This window comes from Sorghum bicolor, chromosome 1 (assembly GCF_000003195.3).
Source record: "Sorghum bicolor cultivar BTx623 chromosome 1, Sorghum_bicolor_NCBIv3, whole genome shotgun sequence".
Lineage (NCBI taxonomy): Eukaryota > Viridiplantae > Streptophyta > Magnoliopsida > Poales > Poaceae > Sorghum > Sorghum bicolor.
In genome coordinates this window covers 9,398,162-9,414,509 of record NC_012870.2, presented here as the reverse complement: position 1 = coordinate 9,414,509, position 16,348 = coordinate 9,398,162, and the positions used below count along the sequence as shown (strand labels likewise).

The following is a 16,348-nucleotide window of genomic DNA, read 5'->3' as shown; positions in this document are numbered from 1 at the left end:
ACGCAAGTATGCAACCACACCAGACATACGGGCACAGTTACTGGATCGGAGAGAGAGAGAGAAGAAAATGATTAACCTCGCAATCAAATGAAACCCCACATACGTACGTTCATCTGAGACGGGCGATGAATAGCCGCGTTTTCTTTTCCTAATATACGGGCTCGGATCGTTCCCCCCGTAGCTGAGATCACCCCCTCCAAAGCCAAAAGGTGATACATAAACTACTCATATTGATGCATTGCGAGACATAGACCCTCCCAAGTTGCATAATATATGTGTATACTAACAGATAAACAAAGAGATTAGGCCATCACCTAGGCGACCAGTGATGAAGAAAAAGAAAGAAGCCCAATTAAACAAGTGACGATACTTTGCAGTCCAGCTCAGCTACGGGCGTATTATAAGCCCCCCCAGGCCCCAGCCGTCTCCATCGTCCGGCCTGATTATGCCGCGAACGGGGTCCCCGAACCACGATTTTCTCTGCTGCGGAAGCTCAGGGCAGCGTGGGCGTATGGGACGCGAGAGCGACGTGCCGCTTTTTTTCAATTGGCCGTTAGGCGGCCGGCCGGCGGGGCCCTGGCCCCCGCAACGGCAGCGCCCGGCCCCCGTTCGTTCGGTTCGGTTCGTTTTCCTTCCCCATCCCGGGACGCTGGCCCCCATCGGCACGTTCTCCCGCCCCCCGCCCGTCCCCAGTTCCACTTCCAGTCCTCGATTCCCCTCGACCAGAATTCGGAATTCCCCGTGCAGGCGCGAGATTTTTTAGATTTTCTTTCTTTTTGGGTTTCCGCCGCGTCGTCGCGCGCGCGGCCGGGAGAACAGCATCATGGACGGCTGGACGCCTTGTTTTGCCGCGACGGGCCGATCGGAGGACAGTGGTGGGTGAAGAATTTCGGCGCGTGAGCTTGACAGGTGCCTTGAACTTGTGCCGCGTAGCTACCACCCGCTGCTTTTTGCCTTTTTTTTTTTCCCCTCTCACAGAAGCTGTTGTTCTGCTTCCATGTCACGGCGGAGCGGTCTGGCTGCCACGTTTAAGATCAGCAGCGCTTGCCGATTTTTTAAAAACTTCTTTTCAAATAATGTTCGTGCCAGTATATATAATCACAGTAGTAGACATGATCCGAGCCTAAATGCGCCATACATAGGTGGACGCAGGCGTTGGTTGGTCCTGTGCTGTACAGGACACAAAGAAGGGTTAGTGCTACCAAACATCAGATGAAGCTCCATGCTGGCTTTGGCAATGGCAGCCGTAGGCAGGGGGTTGCATGCATGTGTGATGTGTCGTAGGCCACCATGATTGAGGTCTTTCCCTCGTGGTTTCTGCTAGATCACTATCGTCTATACAGTGCGTACCAAGCATGCATCTACGGAGGCCAATTATGGGAAGCGCTGCTATAACCATTCGCGTATGCAACACTGTTGAGCATATTGCAGGGTACGGTACGCCGCCGCCGCCGCCTCCTCCTCCTCCTCCTCCGGCCATGGCCACTTGCCCGGTCTTCCAGCTCTTCGCTGTTGAGTGTTGACGCGCTCACCGTCCGTCCGTCCACCGCTGCAGCGGCTTTGTTCGTGCTGCTACTGTTTTTATTATTTATTGTGGTTTTATTTTGTACGTACTAGCTTTTTTTCAGTTGTTTTTGTTTAGTAGGAGTAACTTATATATCGGTTTGTGATGAATGGCGTACTCACGGACTCGAATGTGGTGAGTATTATTTGTACATGCTTCATCATCTTATAATTGACCAAATGCTCACCTAATGGGCTCTGAAAAAAACACGTGCACATCGGAGGAAAGATATACAGCGGAAGTAGCATAAGTTTGCTTGGGTATTAAACGAGCTTATAACCGAAGGAAAGAAAGGATAACGATGCACACTAGTTTGTAATCCTTTTGCATTGACAAAAACACGTGCTTGTTTCTTAATTACTCCTATAAGGCTATATAGTATCAAGTAGTAGTAGTATATGCGTAATTAGTCCTTGGAAGCTCAACAAAACCTACTACTGTTGACGCGGCCAATAATCACCACCCGACAATTCCCTGCAACAAAGCAGCTGCAGACACAAGCAGGTTGACAGCAAAGTTTTATTTCGACGACGTCCAGTTGCAATAAACAAGGAAGTGTTGAAAGCATCAAGGAGCCGGCCGGCGGGTCTCAGCTAGCTGGAGCGTGTGGCGCCTGAGTGCACGGCCACGGCGTGGCGTAGCTGGTTTTGGTTTGGAGGCGGTCAACTTAAAACGCCGTGCAAAAGCCCCGGCCCGGTCATATGACAGCTACAAGAACTCCCCCCGAACTGCTTGTTTATTCGGGGCAACTTCGCGTCTGACGTTGGCAGCAATCATGAAACGGTGGTTCCAGAAAAACCTACGTCTGATTTCCACCGTCGCCGGCCGGCCGGTCGAGGGCCCCTGCTGGGTTCTTCTATTATTCACAACACATGACACCATATATACGTGTGGTGCTGTATTTTATAAATTTCGTTTTCATTTTTTTGGATATTCATAGCTGTCTTATCGAGATCCCGTTTGCTGTTCTTGGAAGATACTTTGCGAGATTTCTTCTGCGGGTGATTACGCCAGCCACTTGATGGCCGATGCCCAATAATGAATTTGGATGGGTCATGCGAGCGATCTCCTGGCGAATTACTCAACTAAACTTAGTTTATATATAGCCGTAGAGTAGTAGAGTACAGTTGAAACTTAGTCTAGTGCTGATAGAGGACGACGGCGGCCACTTGAGCTGTCTGGATCATTCGATCATGGTACTATTGGTTGAAAGAAAAAGACGGCTACTGGTATAAAAACTGCGCCGCACAAAACAGCACGTACATTTCTGGTGGCTGCACATTATTCATTTCCTTTTTTTTTTTTTGAAGAATTTTAGACCGGTCGAGTTGCGAACTGAGAGTTCTGCAGATTGTATGAGGGAAAATCAGACTGCAAGATGTGTCAAATTACCGAAAGGTTGGGTGCTATACGAGGATGGTTTAAGACCAGTCTCAATGCATAGTTTTATGACACAGTTATCAAGACTCTAAACTAGGTAACCGAGCCACATGAGTTTCATGGGAATGAAACTTCTCTCTCATCTGATGAAACTCCTTCATTTAATGACCCTGCCAAGTCAGCAATTTTGCTTATGTGGCACTCTATTTAATGTGCATAATACTCCTATGAAACATGCATTGAGACTGACCTAATATGAATCTGTCTATGCCTCACTCGAGTGTCCTGAGTCGTCCTAGCACTCGAGTTTCCTTCACATCTTCTTCCTTTTCTCAACACGTCGTCGCCGCCCTCACCCGCAGCGGCACGGTAGAGTCTTGCCAGAACTCCATAGCCATGATAGTGGCGATGTTCTTCAGTGAAACTCTATTGTGCCCGCAGAGGGCCTCCTTCTTTCCGCTCCCCCTGTCGCCGCCATGGCCATGGGCGCCCCTGCTGCGATCTGGCCTGGTCGCCTCTAACGCTGTCGGAATCCAACCATCATTCTCATCTGGCCGGTTTGCCTCATTAAAAAATTTCTTCTTAGGTTGCGAGATTTGAAGAAGAGGAGATGAAAAGAAAAGAAAAGAAAAGATCAAATTGAGTGTTAGATTGCTCCAAAACATTCGAGTGCTAGCCTAGCCAAAATTTGGTTATAATCAAATCATGGCAGCTGCGAGTATTGGGAATATATATCTGGATGGTAGCCAACTCAAAATTATAAAACATGCTAAAATCGAACTCTTTATAGCTGTGAGTATGATATTGGATATGCCATTAGTTTTTTTAGTGTCAAATAGAGTCAATATGGTCTTATTCTTTAGATAAAATCACAGCAAATGTTGTGGTTCAGACAAATACAATAGGTTTAAGCTTTTTAATCAAAGCTACTGAACCTCGTGGAACCAATATATGGCTGCCACCTCATCCACATGTAGCCGCTACACGTACTGTAGGTAGCCAGTGCTAAAATCACTTTAGCTTGCCAAATTTTGGCTTCTATAAGCAAATGACTGATAAATCTTACTAGTTCATTACCAAATAGCATGGCCCATATTTCTATCTAGTAGCTAACCAAGCATTTGGAGTCTGCTGTGATAGCTCATGTTCATGCACATGTCTGTGCTTAATTATTGGTGGAGCCATCCAGTCCTCCATCTAAAACAATTGTCATTTATCGCTCATGTATATATGGAAATAGTATCGCAACTTACTCCGTTTTCCATTGGATAGGCGCGCAGTCCAGAATTCAGTTGCTAATTAACGTCTGGAGAAGAACCTCTCTCCCAAGATAGGACGATTATAGCAAGAAAATGAAAGGAAGCAAACGGATATCGACGATAAGCAGGTACCAAAATGACGCTGCTGCGTCTGCACAAGAACCTCTGCCAAGATTAGCAAGAAAATGAAAGGAAGCAAACGGATATCATCGAAAATAAGGTTGGCAAGCTGATCGGAATAGTAGTGCAGAAAACACCGGATAGGCAAAGAAACGATGCCTCCAATAAATTTGCTTTTAAGATGATTGCAGTTGTGGAGCTCTCTCGTATAGGAAAACCAAACAGCCTTGCTACTGTTTCTGTGATGTGATCTGAGAGGAGGCCGGGGCCATCGCCATTATCCTATTTGGGACGCCTTTCAACACCCAGTAGCCATTTTTTGAGCTCGGCATTAGGGAGAGAAAAAAGTTGGCGCTGGCAGTACCACCAACAGGGGTGCTAGTGACGATGAACATGGCATAGTTGGGGCGCCATCAAGCTCCCAGGCAAGTACGTTTTTTCCATCCCGTCCTGGCCATTTAGCATCAGATGAGTTTCAGATATGTTTAAACAAATATGTTTGATGGTATTTCAGCAGCCTTTCACATGAGATAAACTGGCAGGATATGCCCTTTTTTTTATGAAGTCAATAAATAAAGGTGACAGACAACAGTAATGTGAGTTTCTAATTAAATTGTAGTATCAGATAGTGCAATAACATTTTGGTGGTAGAAAACACGCTGAAGCTAGCTTCTCCTTTTTCTTATCCCTGGATGTGAACAGAACTTTTTGAGCTAGCGGTTGATATGTCACCAGCCTTGTTCAGTTCGCGAATTTTTTTATTTTGGCAACTGTAGCACTTTCGTTTGTTTGTGACAATTATTATCCAATTATGAAGTAACTAGGCTCAAAAGATTCGTCTCGCAAATTACAGACAAACTGTACAATTAGTTTTTATTTTCATCTACATTTAATGCTTCATGCATGTGTATAAAGATTCGATGTGACGGGGAATCTTGAAAATTTTTGGGAACTAAACAAGGCCTAAGGCCCTGTTTAGATTGGAGATGAAAATTTTTTAGTGTCACATCGGATGTGTCGGAAGGATGTCGGGAGGGGTTTTTAGAAACTAATAAAAAAACAAATTACATAACTCATCAGAAAACTACAAGACAAATCTATTAAGCATAATTAATCTATCATTAGCACATGTGAGTTACTGTAGCACTTAAGGCTAATCATGAAGTAACTAGGTTTAAAACATTCGTCTCACGTTTTTCAATCAAACTGTGTAATTAGTTTATTTTTTTATGTACATTTAATGTTCCATGCATGTGTCTAAAGATTCGATGGGATGAACGAAAAAATTTTGGATGGGGAACTAAACAGGGCCTAAGCTTGAGTGCAACGGAGGAAGGGTCGCTGATTGGGCTGGCTTTGAAGATCGAGCATCATATATACAGTATATACAGTGTAGTGTGGGCAATGGACAGGAGCTATATAAAGTGACGGAAATATAGTCCCTGGACAGGGTGATGTGAGGCGTTCAGAGATCAAACGCGGTAGGCCGGCTCCTAGTAGGTATGGTCAGCAAGCGATGCTGTGTGGTCCGTGGTCGCGCTGCTAGAGACGGCCAGAGCCTACCGATAGCAACCCCGGATTGAGCTAACCAGCAGCAAAAAGTTCGTAATGAAATCGCGGGACGTGCTCTAAATCCTAAGTGTTACGGAAGCTAATTTAGCAACCTAGCACCGGTAACGATCCCGGTGTCCTAACGGCAGCCTAAAAAGGGTCAAATACTAGCCGACGCCGCCATCTAAGGCACCTTGTAGCGCTGTCGTATAGGGGGGCTCTCCTTCATCCTCTCTGACGAGGCTGTAAGTACACATGAGATTATGCTAGCCGTAGAGATTATGTTTTTGTATATATTATAATATGTTGACTATGTTCATTTGTTTTTATTTTTAGATATCAAAGGCTTGTTAATTTGGAGTAATCGTGCCATCAAACTATATATCCCACACACAAGTGTGGACGCTCCACCACTACAATACACATGGATTGAGGAAACTATTCCACGCACAAGCATGGATGCTCCATCACTATAATACACATGGATTGAGGAGAATACATCCAAACCACAGAGATTTCAATTAAAGCCTTGAGAGATTTCAATTTTCATGTATGGTCTAAATATGTTATTTAGATTTGAAATTAGCTTATGAGGAAAATTAGAAAATGGACTCGTGCAAGTTCTTTACTCGCCCTTAGCACACTTTTTTTTAAGATTAGTGAAACGATCTAGATTTCCACGAAGGGAAATCCCCAGATTCGAATTGTAAAACGAATTAACGCGCGAAGGAGTCAATTCGAATTACCCGAACTTCAGCTGTTATACAAGTCATACACGAACAAAAGAGAGTACAAGAGGGGTTTACTCATTATTACATCGCCACTTGGCGGAATCACACTCACACACACAGCATACGGAACAGCATCGGGTAGATAGCGAAGGCGCGAACTCCGGATCCTCCAAACTTGAACGTAGGATGAGACACCTACTCCTCCCAATCGTCGCCCGCGTAGTCGTACTCAGGCTCAGAACCTGCTGCCAAAGTATCAGTACGATTTGTACTGGCCACTGGCTCCCACCCTATGCTTTTTGCGAAGCTTTGTGGTAGGTGGAATGCAAGGGATTGAATCAAAAGACCTAACATATGGCTGTAGTTTCCTATGCGAATAAGTCAAATTTTATATTAATAAGTCAACTTTTATTCCAACTACTTTCACACACATTTTCCCATCCCAGCACACACATCTCACCACACTCTCACTCTCTAGGCGGCAAGGACGACTCCCGCTCGTGCCTTGCCTCAGCGGCCATCGCCGAATCCAACACCAACCCAGGGGAAGGTAGAAAAGACTCCTCTCTCTAGTCAAGTGAAGTTGTACTTAGGAAAGGTCCATAGCCGCGAACGGCATATGTATCGATCGATCAACCAGAAACTCTGCAGAGGTTTGCACTACCCACAAGATCACCATCATCGACGCTGTACATCGTCTAGGCTGATACCGGGCTGCCTTCCAACTAAACACGATGCCACCCTACCACTCAGGACTGGGGCCATGCCGGAGTACCACCGGCATGCTGAGACTGTGAGACGTAGTACCGGGCCCCCAAGGTCACTACGCTGTCTTAGGGTGTGGGTCCCATGCCCGTACCTCCCTACACTTTCCGCTAACAACCTAGTAGTAGTGGCACCGCCCTAGCTGGTCGTACATCCGTCCCGTTCCATGGCTAAGGCGAGTGGGGATGCAAGGCTTCCTAAGACCCGGTCCACAGAACATATCAGTCCTTAAGTGACCAAGCAAGACATCTTCACATGGGGTCGACCGATGCCCCGCTCACGGGACATCCGGTCACCCCGTGCTAAACAGCACCTCCCATCCCGGCGCTTCGTCCCATGAAGACACTCCACTCCGGGACCTCACCCTGTCACATGTGCCCGCCACAGGCATCTCTCTTGGGAAACGCCCAGGTAGCATCTCCCGGCATGACTCGCCCCAAGACTCGTCGTACATTCCTGCTCGGTCGACTCAACCCTCGCTACACACCCAAAACACACGCCAAGATCTCCCCAAATTCCGATATCGGCATTCCATGCCTTAACCAACCCAACAACTATCCACCAAGCATCACATCACAGATATAATGCAGAGTAGAGTACCAGTAGTAAGATGCAAGCTTCTATCCTAACTGCGGGTAAGCAAGGGTAGTAGGTTGCGACAAGGTAACGGCTCACAATCATTTCTACCATGCAACCTATCTCAAATTATTGCATAAAAGTAAAGCACTAGCTTCTACATTCATAGCATGACTAATAGGATTCTACGAGGTTGGGTGGGACGTGGCACCTGGCAAGTCGTCCTCGAGCTCCTCAGTGTAGTCAGGGTCGTACTCCTCAGTCGTCGGCTCCTCCGGGTCTGTCAAACGAGACATATGGTCGCAATGAGCGACCCCTATAGATATCACAAAAATCCAATAGAAGAATCGAAAGAACCAAATGCACTCATAAATAAGCCTAAGACGTAGAGCTTGTTTTTAGAAGAATTTAGATATTTGTTTTGTATTTTTCGGAATTCATTTGGGGGTTTACGTTATTTATGGAAGCTATAAACTTGGAAAAAGAAAAGAAAAAGGAAAACAAGGGGGGGTCAATTTGCCACCTGGGCCTCATTCCTGGCCCAACGCGCGGCTAGGGGGGGATAGGCGCGGGCTCGCTCCTGGCAAAAGACGGCCCAGGACGGCCTGGTGGCGGGGTCTTGCTCGCTGCTGGGCTGGTGCTCCTGGGCTGCTGGTGCTGGACTCGGCCCAGTCGGCCAGGAAGCGGGGCACGGGTGCTGGTGCACAGCCATTCGCGGTCCACGGCAGGGCTGGTGGACCGTCGGCTTGGTCCAGGTGGACTCGGGCCACCCTCTCTCTTTCTTCCTTCGGTTTGCGGTGCACCAAGTGCAGTTAGGGCTCCATCTCCACCTGCAGACGGTAGCGGACCGGGGTGCCTTGCGCCGCGGCGGAGACCAGCTAAGGCGGCGCTCGGTTGTGCCCTGCCCTCGGCGATTCCGTGTCCCTCTCCTTGCTAGAAGTGCGCGCACGGCGCGTTCTAGGGTGTGGCGAACTCGGTTGTCGGGTTCCGGGGTCTCCTAGCAACGCCTCTAGGTCGGAGCGGGGTGTGCGCCGTGGTGTTCGTGCGCACGGCGCCCACGGCTGCGAGCTCGTCTGCTCGGGCACGCGTGACACGCTAAGCTGCGCGCACGGGCGGTGTCGCGCTTCGGTGAACGCAAGGTGGGTGCGAAAGGTGCTCAAGGTGGCGACTTGGGCGCTCTCCAGGCGGGTTTCGCGCCGTGGCCAGGGTGCGGGCAGGGCGCGCCCATGGCGGTCGTGAGCAGTGCTTCGGCTCTAGGCTCGTGGCGACCCCGCATGGCCGGGACTTGTTTCCCCGGGCCTGGGTGTGCGCTGCGTGCACGCGTGCGTGTGCAGGTGTGCGGCGGACGCGAGAGGGGGTAAAAGGCGGCGCCTTGGGTGCGTATGCGCGGCGGTCATGGTGCGAGTGTTCCGTGGCGAGCGCTAACCGATGTTGCGGCTTACCGGCAGTGGCGGGGGCGAAAGAGGGCGGTGCAGCGGTGAGTTGGGGCCGTGCCGAGGTGAGTTCGCAGTGCCGTGGAACTCGACGCGAGGTAGGGGAAGAAGGCGGCGGTGTGGCCTCCTCTGCTCCGGCGCCCGAGCGACTCCGGCGCGCGGTGCGCGTCTCCTCCCTGCTCCTCTCCTCTCTCGATGTGTGCCGAGGTGGGTATCTGTACCGCAGCGCGGCGGCGGGGTTGTTGGGATTGTGCTAGGGCTCGGGGAGTCGGCTTATATAGCCACTCTCGCCCATGGCGTCACGGCGGACGGTGGTAGAGTGATCGGGACACGCGTAGGGCGTAGGTGCTCCCTAGGCTAGGGTTTTTGGGGCCGCGGGGGGGGGGTGGTTGGCGAGGCCCTGGCGTTCTCCCGTCCGCTCTCGTCCGGTCAAAAGGCGAGCGCAGTGTCGTCACCAAGCTGCAGGGGCGCTGGGGAAGAAAAGCAGGGGATCGGTGGTGAGGTGGGGGATGACGGGCGGGGCCCGCCTGTCAGCTGCGCGGGCGCTGGGCGAGCGCTCGGCCGGCCGCTGGCCACGCGCGCGAGTCCTGGGCCGCGCTAGCGCTTGGGCCGCTGGCTATGCGCGGGCTGGGCCGTGCCGGAGTGGAGCGCAAGCGAGGGTGGGATGCTGGGCCGCGCGGTGCGAAGCTGGGCCGTGGCGCGGGGGTTGGGCCAGAAGCCGATTTCTCAATTTCCAGCCCCAACTTAAATCTTTCTAATTTCTGCTAATCCTATTATCCATCCCCTTGATTCGCTAATTGCCTAACTTAGTTACCAACTCGTGCACAACTTAAAAAGGAGGGTTCTCTAGGGGTCTAAGGCCTCACGAGCACAAGCCAAGGGTCGACTTTTAGAAGAGGATTCACGAATTAAATAAAGGTTGTTGATTTTATTTCTCATCACATAAAACCAATAAAAGCCAAATCACACGTTGAATTAAATATGCATATGCTCAAAAATTAAATAGGCTCTACTTGTGCATCTACAAGGGATTTTTCCTAGTATGAATTCACCAAACAAGGGTTATTTTTAGAAAAATTTTCAGGTGGTATTTTTGGGTATTTTAGGAAAAAAATTCTGGGTCGTTACAGTCCTTCCCCCTCATTGGAATCTCGTCCCGAGATTTAAGGTGTGACGTACCTTTCGAAGAGGTAGGGGTAACGTAACTGCAGCTCAGACTCTTTCTCCCAAGTGGCTTCTCTTTCTGTGTGGTTGCTCCACAGAACCTTGCACATGGGAATGGTAGAGCTTCTAGTTTCCTTGGTGGCTCTGTCTAGAATCTTGACTGGGTACTCCCGGTACTCTAGTGTTTCCTGTAGGTCTAGTGACTCAACGAGCACTTGTGTCTCTGGCAGTTTCAGACATCTGCGCAACTGAGATACGTGGAACACTGGATGCACTCTGTCTAGCTCTTCTGGTAACTCAAGCTTGTATGCTAACTTGCCAATTCTAGCAACGATCCGGTAGGGGCCTACAAACCTGGGTGCGAGCTTCCCTTTCACATGGAATCTGAAAGTCCCACGTAGCGGGGAGACCTTGAGGTACACATGATCCCCCACTTTGAACTCAAGATCTCTCCGATGGTTATCTGCGTAACTCTTCTGTCGGCTCTGAGCGATCTTCAAGTTCTCTCGCACATGGGCGACTCCTTCTTCGGCCTCTTTAATTTTATCAGGGCCAAAGAACGCTCTCTCTCCCACCTGTGACCACATCAGCGGGGTCCTACATTTCCTTCCATATAGGGCTTCGAAAGGTGACATCTGAATGCTGGCCTGATAGCTGTTATTGTAGGAGAACTCTGCATGAGGTAGTTTTTTTCCCAATCTGACCCATACTTCAGTACGCAAGCTCTGAGCATGTCCTCCAGGACCTGGTTCACTCTCTCAGTCTGCCCATCAGTCTGCGGGTGATATACGGTGCTATAGTCTAAGCGGGTGCCGATTGCCTTGTGCAGGCTCTGCCAAAACTTGGATACCCACTGGGGGCCACGGTCTGATACTATGCTAGCAGGTGCCCCGTGAAGCCTAAGGATGTGATGTACGTACAAGTCTGCCAATTTGTCGGCTCGGTAGTCTGTCTTGACTGGCACGAAGTGGGCTACCTTGGTGAGTCGATCGACGATCACCCAGATGGAGTCATGGTTTTGCGAGGACCGGGGTAATCCTACGATAAAGTCCATGGTTATGTTGTCCCATTTCCACTGTGGTATGTCTAGGGGTTTTAACAACCCAGCTGGTCTCTGGTGCTCTGCCCTGACCCTATTGCAAGTGTCACACCGAGCCACATGTTCGGCGATGTCTTTCTTCATGTTCTTCCACCAGAAGATCTTCCTCAAGTCAGCGTACATCTTAGTGCTGCCTGGGTGTATGCTGTACTTGGAGTCGTGTGCCTCGGTCAAGATTTCCTCTCGCAAGGCTTTATCGTGAGGTACGCAGATTCTGTTTTTGCACCAGCAGGTCCCTTGTTCGTCCTCGTGAAACCAAGGAGACGTACCCCTTTCCATGATCCTACTGAGTTTTTGGATCACTAGACAACTCTTTTGGGCCTCCCGAATCCGTTCCTCCAGATCATAGCGTATTCGCAATTCGCTGAGCAAGCCCTTTGGCATGATCTCCAGCTGTAGATCTCCCATCTCCTGACACAACTCCAACGGTATGGTCTCCATGGACAAACTCTGGCAATAGCTCTTGCGGCTCAAGGCGTCAGCAACTACATTTGCCTTTCCCGGGTGGTAGTGGATCTCCAAGTTGTAGTCCCTTATGAGTTCTAACCACCTACGTTGTCTCATGTTCAGATCTTCTTGAGTGAAAAGGTACTTCAAGCTCTTATGATCAGTGTAAATGTCACACTTGTTGCCGATCAGGTAGTGTCTCCAGATCTTCAGGGCATGCACTACGGCTGCTAGCTCAAGGTCATGGTGGGGTAGCGTTGCTCATGGTCTTTCAACTGTTGCGACGCATATGCTATGACTCTCCCACTCTGCATCAGAACACATCCGAGTCCCTGTCTCGAAGCATCACAATAGACTATGAAGTCCTTCTGAATGTCAGGCAAGGCTAGCACAGGGGTGGTGGTGAGCTTCTGTTTCAAGGTCTGGAAGCTCTGTTCACACTCAGGTGTCCACTCAAACTCATTGGTCTTCTTGAGAAGGTTGGTCATTGGCTTGGCGATCTTAGAGAAATTCTCAATGAATCGGCGATAGTACCCGGCCAAACCCAGAAAACTGCGAATATCAGTTGCATTACGGGGTTGCTACCATTCCTTCACGACTTCTATTTTGGCTGGGTCAACTGCAACTCCCTCAGCTGTGAGAACATGCCCAAGGAAGGCGACTTCTTCAAGCCAGAACTCGCACTTACTGAACTTGGCATAGAGTTGGTTCTGCCTCAACTTCTCTAGAACTACTCTCAAGTGCTGCTCATGTTCTTCGGCAAAGGCTGAATAGACAAGAATATCATCAATGAATACCACAACGAACTTGTCTAGTTCTTCCATGAACACCTTGTTCATCATATTCATGAAGTAAGCTGGGGCATTCGTGAGTCCGAAGGACACAACGGTGAACTCATATTGCTCATACCTTGTGACAAAGGCTGTCTTAGGTATATCCTCTGGTCTGATCTTCATCTGATGGTACCCGGATCGGAGATCGATTTTTGAGAAGAACTTGGCATCCTTCAACTGATCTAATAGGTCATCGATCCTTGGGAGAGGGTACTTGTTTTTGACAGTCACGGCATTTAAGTTCCGGTAGTCAATACACATCCTCATGGAGCCATCCTTCTTCTTTACGAACAAGACACGGGAACCCCATGGTGAAGCACTGGGTCTAATGTACCCCTTATCTGCCAACTCCTTGAGTTGCTTCTTGAGCTCTTCCAGCTCATCGACCGACATGCGGTAGGGCCTTTTAGCAATGGGACCCGTACCCGGCAGAAGGTCAATCACGAAGTCCACATCTCTGTCAGGTGGCATACCCGGCAACTCCTCTGGAAACACGTCAGGGTACTCACTCACTACAGGCACCTCCTCAACTGACTTGGATTCTAAGGCGCATATCATGGGCGCCTTCTTCTCATGGTTAGGCTCACATCGAAGCACACGACCACTCGGGTGCGTTATCTCCACATACCTCGGTGACAAAGATATCACTCCCTTGTATTGGGTCAGCCAATCCATCCCCAAGATGACATCCAGTCCATCTGACGGAAGTAAGGTGAGGTCGGCTAGAAAAGGGTAACCCTCAATGGTGATACTCACTCCCTGACACTTTTGGGTGCATCTGAGGTTGCCTAACGGAGATATGGTGTCTATAGGTACCTTCCGTGGTGACACGGGTAGGTTGTGCTCTCGTGCGAATCTAGAGGATACATATGAGCAAGTTGCACCAGAGTCAAATAGAACTGATGCCATAACTCCCTGTACCAAAAACATACCGTACACCGCGTCGGGGGCGTCCTGAGCGTCCTGTGCTGTCAGGTGTGTGAGACGGCCGCGGGTGGCTCCCACAGCTGGCTTGCGGAGTGTGCCCTGAGCAGGTGCCTGCCTGGTCGCAGTCGGGGCAGGTGGTGGAGCAGCCTTCGCAGGGCAGTAGGCCGCCTTGTGGCCTGGCTGACCACAGTTGAAGCAAGCGAAAGGCACACTGCCAGTGGAGGTGGGTGCAGTGGCCTTCCACGTGCTGGTACTCTGCACGGGGTGGCTCTGAGTGGGGCGGTGGTAGTTGGCGGTGTGGGTACCACCTCCTCGACTCGGAGCCGGTGCAGCGCCCTGGGCAGAGCGGGGGCGCGACGGAGGGGGCACGTGAGCAAGTGGCCTCTGGGGTGCCGGGCCACGAGAAGAACTCTCGGACCGGCGCTTCTTCTCCTTGTACTGAGCATCGGCCTCCAGGCGGTCCCTTTCCATCTCCAGGGCCTTGTTGATCATCTCCCGGAGGGTGTAGCAGGTGTGCCCCGAGAGGGCCACCTTGAGGCGCGTGCTCAGACCCTTCTTGAAGAAGTACATCTTCTTCTTCTCGGTGTTGGACTCATCTGGAGCATACCTCATGGTGTGGGTGAAGCGAGTGGCATACTCCTGTACCTTCTGAGTGCCCTGGGAGATGTTGCGGAATTCCTCCACCTTGGCGTCCATGACACCCTCAGGTACATGCTGCTCACGGAACGCCTCAGTGAACTCAGCCCAGGTTATGCCCCCGGGGTTCTCGTGGGTGTCACTGTAGCTGTCCCACCATGTGCGTGCAGCGCCAGTGAGCTGGTGAGCGGCGACTCCCACACACTCCTCATCAGTGCAGGTGGTGAGGTCCAGCTTCTTCTCTATCTCACGCAGCCAGTCCTCGGCGGCGATGGGATCATCATCAGCGCAGTCAAACGTAGGAGGCCTCAGCTTGAGGAAGCCTTCTACCTTCCTTTGGAAGTCATTGGGCGGACCTCCTCCAGGACGATGCAGTATGCCATCCGCCAGTGCCTCCAGAAGGCGGGTCTGGCGATCCATCACCTCAGACAGAGACGGTGGCGGCGGTGGTGGTGCATCATTGTCCCCGAGCTGAGGGGACCTAGCTCTCCTGTGGGGCTCCTCTAGGGCAGGCTCTCCTGGGGCGGGCTCCCCCCCCTCCCGCTCGAGTCTGGGGGCAGGAGAGGCAGCTCCTCGACCACGCCCACGTCCACGACCGCGGTACTCCACCTCGGGTGAAGGGGAACGAACGTTGAGGCGTTCAGAACGGCGGCACGCCATCTCTCTGCATGGATTAGGTCACGATTTAATGTGTTAAAACAGTGTTTAGATAATTAGGCAATTTAATTTATAGAACATTCTATCCAACACTCATACAAAAGAAGCAATAACATCGATAAAATCTATTAAGACCCAAACATTCATTACATGAGTTCATTACACAGCGATGCCTTGGGTAACTACACCAGAGGGCTCGCGAGAATCGCTCTACACGCAGGTAGGCTCCAAAAGAATAGGACATTCCGCTCTACTACAGATAGTGAGTTACATGTCGCATTATTCGCCACGCAGGGCACATCATCAGGACGACTACTCTACTCTACTGGGTAGGGACGTAAGGTGGTGGGGTGGGGCGAGAGCTAGGGAGCTCCTCCTCAGAGTCCCTGTCCATAGCCTCGAGCTCGGCGTCAGTGCGGTGAAGTCGGCCGGCGTACTCCTCCGCGGCCTTGAGCTGTATGGTCCTCGGTACCTCAGGGTAGTGCTCAGAAGGGCAAGCTGTGAGGTTGAGGGTGGTGGGTGCAGGACGGAAAGAGTGCTTGCGCGCCTCCTTGCGCATCTTGGGAGGGAGGGGCTCCTGGACACGGGCGATCTCCTTGACACGCTTGTTGTCAGAAGCGATCCAAGCCTGACGGGTCCTCTGGGCCTTGTCCCTGAAGTACTCTATGGTCTTGATGAGCTCAGCTAGGTGACGAGTGTTGTGGGTGGACTCAACCCTCAGCATCTCGTTCTCCTGTGACATACGCTCGTAGCGGGTCTCCAGGCATAGCTTGCTGAAGATCTTCTCCTTCTCCCTTTGACGGAACTCGCCCAAGAGCACGCGCTGGCGCTCAAGTCGGTCCTCCAGCTCAAGCACCTTGGCATCCAAGTGGTCGCCTCGGAGCTCGTAGTCCCTGGCCTTGTTCCGCCACTCCTGAACCTCGTGCCTGAAGGCGACCTCGCGAGCTCGGCTGAAGTCCTCCAGGCGGTCACGGCTGTGGCGCTCTGTCAGGATAGCGTCCCTCAGTATCCTCTTCTTCACCTGCTCCATCTCGATGACGTGGTCGGCTGTGAACACCAAGTCTCGGTAGCGCTTGTTCTCGGTCTCGACCGCCGTGATGTAGCGATCCTGGGCCAAGATGTAGCGGCCCGAGAACTGAAGACAGGGGTCTGTCTCCTCCTGAGCGAGCTGGTCTGCAACCAACACTCAGACGGTGGCTCCCTCGA

General features: G+C 50.9%; 2 protein-coding genes across 2 annotated transcripts; both read right to left on the bottom strand.

The window, feature by feature from the left end:
• LOC110436099 lies at nucleotides 10,543–11,130 on the bottom strand. The gene has a single exon (XM_021462293.1). The coding sequence runs from the start codon at nucleotides 11,128–11,130 to the stop codon at nucleotides 10,543–10,545; it is 588 nt and encodes a 195-aa protein (XP_021317968.1).
• LOC110436024 lies at nucleotides 12,671–15,145 on the bottom strand. The gene has a single exon (XM_021462208.1). The coding sequence runs from the start codon at nucleotides 15,143–15,145 to the stop codon at nucleotides 12,671–12,673; it is 2,475 nt and encodes an 824-aa protein (XP_021317883.1).

What these genes read in the sequence shown, in the direction of transcription:
- LOC110436099 (XM_021462293.1), bottom strand. Translation starts at nt 11,130, where the DNA reads ATGTGGTCACAGGTGGGAGAGAGAGCGTTCTTTGGCCCTGATAAAATT.
- LOC110436024 (XM_021462208.1), bottom strand. Translation starts at nt 15,145, where the DNA reads ATGGCGTGCCGCCGTTCTGAACGCCTCAACGTTCGTTCCCCTTCACCC.